The sequence below is a fragment of the Mya arenaria genome, chromosome 15, assembly GCF_026914265.1.
Source record: "Mya arenaria isolate MELC-2E11 chromosome 15, ASM2691426v1".
Classification (NCBI taxonomy): domain Eukaryota; kingdom Metazoa; phylum Mollusca; class Bivalvia; order Myida; family Myidae; genus Mya; species Mya arenaria.
Genome location: NC_069136.1, coordinates 56,211,614 through 56,221,490, shown reverse-complemented (window position 1 = coordinate 56,221,490; position 9,877 = coordinate 56,211,614). Strand labels below are relative to the sequence as shown.

At 34.6% G+C, this 9,877-nt stretch overlaps 1 protein-coding gene across 1 annotated transcript; it reads left to right on the top strand.

Annotated features, from left to right (window-relative positions):
- The first annotated feature begins 2,811 nt into the window (after positions 1–2,811).
- LOC128220258 (threonine-rich protein-like) lies at positions 2,812–9,053 on the top strand. The gene is made up of 8 exons (XM_052928587.1): positions 2,812–2,882; positions 4,698–4,783; positions 4,910–4,978; positions 5,457–5,583; positions 6,021–6,140; positions 6,662–6,799; positions 7,604–7,809; positions 8,819–9,053. Exons 1-8 carry the CDS (start codon positions 2,819–2,821, stop codon positions 8,906–8,908), a joined length of 900 nt encoding a protein of 299 aa, XP_052784547.1. The 5' UTR covers positions 2,812–2,818; the 3' UTR covers positions 8,909–9,053.
- The last annotated feature ends 824 nt before the right edge of the window (positions 9,054–9,877 follow it).

The following is a 9,877-nucleotide window of genomic DNA, read 5'->3' as shown; positions in this document are numbered from 1 at the left end:
GATTTAACAAATGGCCTTTCACACGCAGAGCACTTTATCTAAAACAAAAGAATAGCTATCAAATCTGTTTTGTCAGCGTAATTTATGAAGTTTACATTAAAATAGATTTTTTTTTTTTATTAAACTACTTTTTATTGATTTTATTCACATTATTTATTTTAATATTTGATTGTATCATAAAAATGAAGTAAGGAATACACCATTGTACTTAAAAATCAATGTATTAGTTAATCTGTCCTTACATAAGCTCCGGTCCATGTTTCTTTCCCATGACTGAAGAAATAGCAGGCACCCTGGTGAACCTCGAAACCGTCCGGCAGTCCGCATCACAAACATCTGCAACAGGAATAAATAATAAAACCACGAACCTTATTTGTATCCCATATCAATAAGACTAGGAATAAAAACTTTATTTAAACTAAGAATGTATTACCAATTATAACTGAAAATGCAAATATCAGATGAACCACAAGGTGTGACGCCATTGTTGGTAATATGAATGTTCAAAAAAATAAAAAAAGAATCCTTATCTTGCAGCTCTTTATAGCCAAATGTAATGCTCGCTGTCATGTTTCTGTTGATAACGGAGTTCACTGGCCAGTGGACATCATTGCAGCTAATTACAGCTAATTGGGCCACGGAAAGACAGAACTGAGTTTCATCATTTAGGTATCACTATAAATTATCACAGACTAAGAGTTTTCTGTGCAGTTGACAGGAATTTATGCAGACTGAAGTCTTATTCCGTCTCAATCCGTATGACACGTTATAACATCATCGACCATCAAATTAATATATTTTTGCGAACAAAAGTCACAATTTCCAGCATTTTCGCCCCACTACTTGACGCATATACGCCGCACCACTTGGCGCATTTACGCCCCGCCATTTGGCGAATTGATGCCCCGCCATTCGACGCATTTACGCCCCTTCACTTGACCCATTTACGCTCCGCAACTTGGCACATATGCGCCCCGAAACTCGACGTATTTATGCCCCGCAACCCGACGCATTTACGCCCCGAAACTTGACGCATTAACGCCCCGCCACTCGACCAATTTACGCCCCGACACTTGACGCATTTACACCACGCCACTCGACGCATTTACGCTCCGCCACCCGATGCATTTGCGCCCCGCCACTTGACGCATTTATGCCCTGCAACTTGACGCATTAACGCCCCGCCACTCGAACAATTTACGCCCCGCCACTTGACGCATTTACACCCGCCACTCGACGCATTTACGCCCCGCCACCCTATGCATTTACGCCCCACCACTTGACGCATTTACACCCCGCCACTTAACGCATTTACGCCACGCTACTCGCCGCATTTCCGCCCCGAACTTTCGCCTATGTCATGCATGATGATGTTTTTATGATTACTTCAATTCATGCGCAATTTCATATCTGAGGCAATGATAATGGATTTCACCTTTAATTGAACATTTGCTATTGTATTTTTTAACAAACATCCACAAGTGTCACAGTGACACTTTGTCGTTATGTTATACCTTACATAAATGTGTCCCTTCATTTTTTATATATAAAGTCGATCGGTCCGTTCATTGCTGTATTTAAATAAAATTCCAGTTTTATGATATCCTCGGTCCATAAAATATTTCTGTCCTGTCCTTATATTTGATAGACCTCTGACTTCATAATAAATGGTAAGTGTAATTTTCACAACGAAAAAAATGTCGCAAGTAAACATGAAAAGTTGAAATGCTTGCACATTATTTATTTGTCAATAAAACACATCAAAAGCGATTACAAATTATTGAATGATAATATAAAATGCTTCGTATAACATAAGAAATATAGGTCAAGGGTTATGGACATTGCTTAAAGCATCGGTCTATATACACCTTAGGGGGTTGACTGGCCGTTCCTTAAAATGTCATATGACCTTTATTGGTATGTTACATTTTTTAATTATAACTTGAAGGAACAGTTGTGTCATGATATTGTATAATGCAGCTATTATGCAGCTAAAGCATTGCAACCAAATAAATAAATGAATAGAACTTTAATATTTTTGTATTCATAATGGCAATCATATAGAAATGAACACAATCAGGTTATTTTCTCTCGCACGATTATGTATGTACTAATATACTAATATACAAATCATCAAAGCTAAGAATATCTATTTATTTTCATAATAATATTCGTGTTTTTGTTTTAATTATTTTCAAACTGAAATGATCTGTTGTTGAAAGTTGAATACATTAACAAAGCAGTAAAACAAGGGTATTTTAAATCCATTTTTTTAGTAATAATCCCACACGATGGTACACGCGATATATATACTTTACTAATGGTCACTCGACTAAGGTACATGTTCCTTATCCTTAACACTAGATTTGTTAACGAATCTTAGACCATGCACAATAACAGAGCTATCAAGTTGCCGTTGCAGTAATTATAACAACACATTTAATGGCAAAAAACATCTGAAGGAATACACATTAACTAGTATTTATATTGCATTATTCAAAAAAATATCTCCTTTTCTCAAACTTTTTGGCCATGTCATATCGAGAATAAAAATCATCGTCTCCCAACAGCTGCTGTTATCACTGTGTCAACAATTGCGCAAAAATAGATAACTTCTGTTTTTAAAGCTTTGAAACGTGTTATATGAGCAATAACAATAATATTAAGGCTTTTGAAGGTCACACATATGTTTAACACTAAACAGCATGAATTTTCCCCTTGATTCTCCATATAAAGGAATTCGTTGCCCCAGTTTGATATGGTAAATTGCGTCGACGTCTTGAGAGTTCAAAATAAAAAGATCTCATAACGCGATAGCATGATGACATCTAAGCACTTTCTTATGTGTGTTATATTAGAGGTGGGATTCTTCTTCCAAGTCGGTAAGACATGTGTTGTTTTTAATTGTTATATTTGAAGCTAAAACGTTAAGAAATGCAATAAAAACGAGAGGAATATGTGGAATATGATTACATTACTTATTATGTTCTTTTCCTTGGACCTTATTAAAATCCCACGTTTTTTTAAAAAAAAAATCGTTTGCATTACATAAACGAACTTTTCAACATAAAAACAGTGTAATTACGGCATAAACTAGGGACGTCTGCCGTTATAATGTTCTGCAAAAGATCCTAAGCGTATCACGTTCAAGTATCGTTTTAAATTCAGCCAGATTACTTACTTTAACTTGACTTGATAAAAACAAAAAGAAACACTAGTTAATCGTGATTATCCTAAGATAACTTCCTTTATAGTCTAAATCCCTTCAAATAATGTGCTGATTTTTATATTGTTTTATGGTACATTACAACTAAATGCTAGAACCAGGATGTGGTTCATGATACGTTTTTTTATATTTAAGATTGATTTTGCTAATTTAGATTGATGGTTCATTTAAGTCTGAGTGATGCACATAATTTAAATTTGTTATACTATACATCCAGTCCAATACCTCCAATCAGAGAGAAACAAATCAATTAATATCTCACAGATTAATAATGTTTTGCTGAACCAGAACTTGGCTGTCTTCCGGCCTGATTCAACATGAGTGTCGGGGTGGGCGGGTGGTGGGGGACTTGTGCTTAACTATTAAGTGGGTGAATGTTTTTAGGAGAAACGCGAATGCATTTTTATCGTTTAAATCAATTGGATTTGAACTGAATTTAAGGGCGTTTTTGTTGGTTATAAACTGGTTTCGGTTTTATTTAAGTTTCACGAACTGTGAATTTGTTGTTACAGTTTCAAATAAAAACAAACCAGTTTTATCGTTTTTTTTAACGAAAGCCGAAATCGGTTTTCGAAACCATCGAAACCCCTACCGCAGGCGGTTTCATCGGTCCGTTCCATCCGAAAACTAGTTTACTTTGAAACCAACATGGCGGAAAGTGATCAACCACGTTTGTTAAAACTCAATCCTTTTGATAACAATGCCTTACAATGGGCAAATGAGCTTAATGATAAAGGTTATATTTATAATTGGAAATGATGGCTACATGCAGTAGCTCCGCCATGTTGTTTAAACTGTAAACAAAACCATGCATTTGTTACTTCAAGCCAAACTATCAAAACCGAACTGTTGAAACCATTGACACCAACACTGAAACTGGTTTGGTATCAACAAAAACGCCCTAAGGAAATGTATCGTTTTCATATACATGTAACGCTTCAAATACCAGTTCGTTCCGTTCTGAAGTGTTGCCTGTTAGCATTAAAATGTATAGAGAAATTAATAAGAATTGTATAACCATAAGGAATATCGCACTGATACTACATCTAATTAAATAATGTTACAGACAAAATCTATGATCATCATTGCAGCCCATTACATCAATCCCACATGAAATATCTTTATTCTTAAATTAATGTAATCAAGCTTTTAACAACATGTTCGCAAAGACATCTGGACAAATTCACTCATACCCAATCAGTGGATGGAGAATATTACTTATTTTCTTGTAATAACATTAAGACTTTTAGTATCAATCTGGCCTCGCTTTTCAAACATACTAAAACCTGTTATATCATCTAATGACATTGATCACGAGATAAAAACAAATCCAACCACGTTTTTTTGTTTGTCTTCACATTGACTGTATAACAAATAGTTTAAACCCGTTTTGCCTAGGATATGTGCGGATCATTTGGCTTTCGCTTACGGGAAAAAGGGTTAATATATATAACACAAAACTGTCTTCCAGAATGCGTGCCAATGGAGTGTTATAAGTGTCAAAGTGTAGAAGATCAGACACTTTGTAATACAGTTATTCAATGCCAAACGGGACAGGTGTGTATGAACACTAATTTATGAAATGAATGCAAAGTGCATGTTTGTTTAATCGGTCAATTTGCTTTATATGTTATTGTATATGTATATGCTGCCAGTATATATTAATCTCAATTTTCTGTATAGTCTTGCTACGTGAAAACGATTCAGTCTTCACCTACAGTTTTGTTCGAGATGGGATGCGAAAACAATCAGGTATTCTTAATTTATGATCTAAAACAATAACACAATGTTGATTTTAAACGAATATACAGGAATCACTTAAGACATAGTTCAGCTCACTGAAGGCCGTTCAATATTTTGGAACTATAAGGTTTGGAGGATTAATTTGTCCGTACTATTTCTCATTTTATACTGCACTTTTGTCTTAGCTTGGAAAATAAACAGAAACTCTTCATTCACTTAAAGTTTTATTCCATATTTTTTAAAAGTACTCGTGAAATATTGTTCTTGCAAAATCTACTCAACGGCTGCACACACGAAGTCTTTAGCGGGTCTTATTACCCGAATATGTACGATGTACAATATCTTTGCAGATGGATAATTAAGATAAAGAATGTTGACTATTAACGAGGGGGTTTAATGAATGATTTCTTAATAAAAACAGTTCATGATAAAATAATTGAATATTTACAACGCCTTTTGTTTCGTCATATACAGTTATCTAATTCAGCGTTGTAGCACGGGTTCCCCGGCATCGTCGATCGTCGGTAAACGCCAGACAGCTGCCTCATATTCCTGCCATGAATGTTGTTCAGCAAGCGACCTTTGTAACGACGGACTGTGTGCCCACAGGAAACGTAAACCATTTTCCTGATCTATTTTAATCTTCATTTAACTTTTCATATTTGGCTGTAATTGTAATAAATGTAAACGTTAGATATACGAGCTTAAACTGTTTGTTTGCCTTTGGAAGTAATATGTAAAAGAAATATAAGACAATAAATAAGAGATTGTAACTGCACACTTTATCTGTTGTTCTCTTGAAATCATTCACAACAAGTTCAATTTGCGAGTTATGTTTACTTTTTAATTACTCGTGTAATGTGTAAAGTAACTGATCTGTAAGTTCTTGTCTCTTAGTTAGTATACTTATATTTCGTTGTTAAGTATTCACATGTTATTTTATTGCACGTTAAGAGCTTTGATTAAAAGTATTTGTTCTGATATTAGAATTATTGTATAAAAAACAAAGATATAATCACCAACATCCAAATGTTTGTGTAATTTATTTCAGGTGCATGCGTAGATTCTGAAACTATTGACTGCGCCCTAATGCATTCAGTTTTCAACGTTTGTGCTGATATCGATCATGCGAAAACCTTCTGTCCAAAGTTTTGTGGGCTCTGTGAACATGGTAGGTAAAGTTAAGCATCAACATGTTATTTTGTATTATTATGGTGATATGAATCGCTCCAAAAGTATACGGGGGCACCAGGTACAACCAAAATGGTAACATTGTTGCTAATGACTCGGTACATTGATAGTTGTACATCGGATATACATAGTTCATGGTTTTATTCTGTATCTACATCTACGATATGATAATGTTATTTTATAGAGAAATACTTATTATATTATATACAAGAAAAATATATTTTGTGTAACCAGGACACGAATAGACGTGTACATAAAGATTCAATTCTTTTTAATATCATTATCAAAGCCCATTAAATGCATCATATACTTGGAAGGCTATGTTCATTTGGAAACACTTGTATTTCCATTATGACGCCGCAAAATAGGTTTTATTACACAATTAAATTCAGGCGGTCGTAGGGACATTTTATTTTGTTATCTGACAAAAGTTTAACTCAAGCTTGACTTAGGTAATATTACTTTCTAAATCAAGCGTTACCACGTTCAGAACAATTTAAGGTCAGACCACTACGACACCGACTTCAACTAAGCCGACTCCAACTACGCCGACTCCGACTACGCCGACTCCAACTACGCCGACTCCGACTACGTCGAATCCAACTGCGCCGACTCCAACTACGCCAACCATAACTTCAGGTAACACTGTAGCTACTACCACTGACGCAAGTAAATGTTTATCATTTAAGGTTATCAATTTCGATGAAAAATGAAGTATTGTCATAGTCTTATGATGATGGTTTCGGTGTCATCATAAAACATGCGTTCATGTTACTAGTCACAATAGATAAGAACATAGAGAAGAAAAGCCAATCACATTTGGTTTAATAATTGTTGAATTATGACCTTTCATTGTCATAGAACAATGGACGAGCTTTGGTGCCTACTCTGGTACCCTTGCTAAAGCATGTCTTGATGTAATTACCACTTAATAGGTTCGGACAATACAAGCATATATTGTAGGTTGTTCTTATTTCTTTAGATCACTTGTAATGATAATATCAGGATTGATTTTATCTCTCTCTAAATAAATAAAAACATAATTATATCCACATACCTTCAAAAACACTCCGAAAAGTGAGATGTTGCATACGTGTTTGTCAATAATACCATCAACTAGTTGGCACAGTATATAGGCAAATGTATTCGTGCAGTTGTGCCGGCACAGGCATTTTGTGAAACAGTTTGCTACAAGTAATTAAACCGGGTTTATGTTTAAACATTTTGCTACTGAGCTTGTTTCTGTAACTTTTCGCATAAAAATTGGCACATGGACGCGCGCATGTACATTCGTTTATTCATGCTTTAACGAAAGTTTTATATTTGTTACGCCATTTACACCATTTACACCGTATGTGTAAAGGACATTACTGATATACGCCACAAACTCATAATAATATAGAATATTTTGGGTATGTAAATACACTGTCTCACACATTTCAGTGCCCCTGCGTGTGATTGTGTGTGAGAATAATAATGGTCAATTGCATTGTCCAGCGGACAAGAAAATACAAATAATCTATGTCAACTATGGACGAACACAAGATGCATCAGTATGCCCATATTTTGATCCCTTAGCAACCATTAACCATAATTGCTCGGATAAAGGGGCCTTCGACATCATTAACGGCGCTTGCAACGATAGACAGGTACTTACGCTGCAGAAGTTTGTGTTCAAATAAATTAATACAGTTTTGAGACTGGCCTCGCAAAACTTACAGCAAACATAATTTGATAAAGAAATGAGGTAGGAGAGTTATATAGAAACAAGGGCTGTTCGTAAAGATCGATGACAGGCTTCGTATCTTTAATATCAAACTAGTTATGTAATGATAAACTAAGTTTTTGAAAAGACATCTATTTTGGTTCATTTTTCACACATATTATGTAATTATGTATTTATGATCATATATAAACCTTATACTTAAAGGTAGATATATTGTATAGCTCACTTAAATAATTATCATTTTCATTTTTTATAAATATTTACTTACAAAAACACATTTCAGTAATATTTGTTTTAGTAAATTCTCTTTGAGCGAAAAGTGAGCATTGTGTGTAATCAAGTTTCGTTGCTCAAAAGCATACGTTATGACTTGCTTTCAAACTTGTTATGATCTAGTTTTGTTAAAAAACAAAACTGCGTACTGATACGCACAATATATATTGAACGTAAAAATATGCAAACTGTATATGGCGTAGCAAATTTGGTGTTAATCTCCCAACGCCATTTTTTTCCGCGAACGACTTATTTTTTCGTTGTTGATTATTACTTTCAAAATACACAGAAAACAAACATTAACTATGAACAATATCTTACCAAAATGAATCACGAAATAGAAGTATTCAAGTTTTTATGACTGTTAATATTATTTTCAGACAAAGAACGATATTACTCAAGCATCGTCGTTAAGGGCTGACCCAATACGTTCGGTATTCAGTATTTGGACAGACTGTAATGCTAAATTTTCAGTTAAGTCCGTTTGACAGATGTGGGAGGAGTACGTACAAGGACGCCTTTCGAAATGGCAACACTTTCCAAAGAATAAATAATTATTAAAGATAAAACGAAATTGCCTGAACCAGATTATTAAATATCGTGACATGCAATGTTCTTAGTGATAATATCAACATATTTATTCTTAAATATATTAACAGCAATGCAGCTTGAGCACCTTCTGGTTTGGGGATCCTTGTCCTCATACGTACAAGTACCTCGAGGTCGAATTCATTTGTGTTGGTCCCTGAATTACTGAACTACGGAGCAACATCGACATAGCAAAAGTCAGATACTGTTTTGCTATGAGTGGTTTTATTTCAATAATTATTCCATTGGTGTAGGTAACGAATTGCGATGTTACTTAAAGAGTTGAATAAATATTGTATCAGTGTAGTTGTGTATTATTTATTAGACATAATATTGACGTTAGAAACGTTTCTTTTTTTAAACAACTCATTTACTTCTGGTATGATGTTTTTTGCCTAAAATCTGGTACAGGTCACCATTTAATTCTCGATAGATTTATTGCTTTTAAAGAATCAATTGCAGTTATGCTATGTTAAGTGCACCCATTTTTCAGTATTGTCAAAACAAGGTATCGGATGAGGTTTGAATGCATGAGAACGGAATAAATTCGTAGTTTTGAAGAACAAAGAGCATTAAGTGATTCGGTAAGCCTTGTAATAACTTGCATTGTTTTCACAAGATATTTTACTACAGACAGCGATTTCACCATAGTAAACAAGCAATTGCTCTTCAATCGGTACACAAGGTCGTTCCTAAAAATATTCGTTGTAACATAGATAACACAGTTTTTGCTCGGCGAATCAAAGACGTTTTTTTTACCTCAAACAGTGAATAAGAAAATATTACTGCCCTTGAGAATTATAAGCATGAAATTGAAAAATAGAAAATGTTCGTTTCAGTGTTAAATTGGGATACTTTCAATTAATGACGAAGTCGCTCATGCAAAAGGTTGCTCACTCGGTGTGATATGTTTTGCTAGATTACACTGAACAAACCATTGTCCTATATAACATGAGTTCGGCATACTAAACTTCGATTGTTCATGTTTAATAGAAGGCCATAAATGGTCAAATGGTATGGATTTGCGACTCTCATCAAAGAGTTTGTGGTTTCGACATCGGCATGGAAAGACGTCGGCATGGAATCATTTAGGGAATGTTTTATAAATATCTTGAGCGTAAAACGCCTGC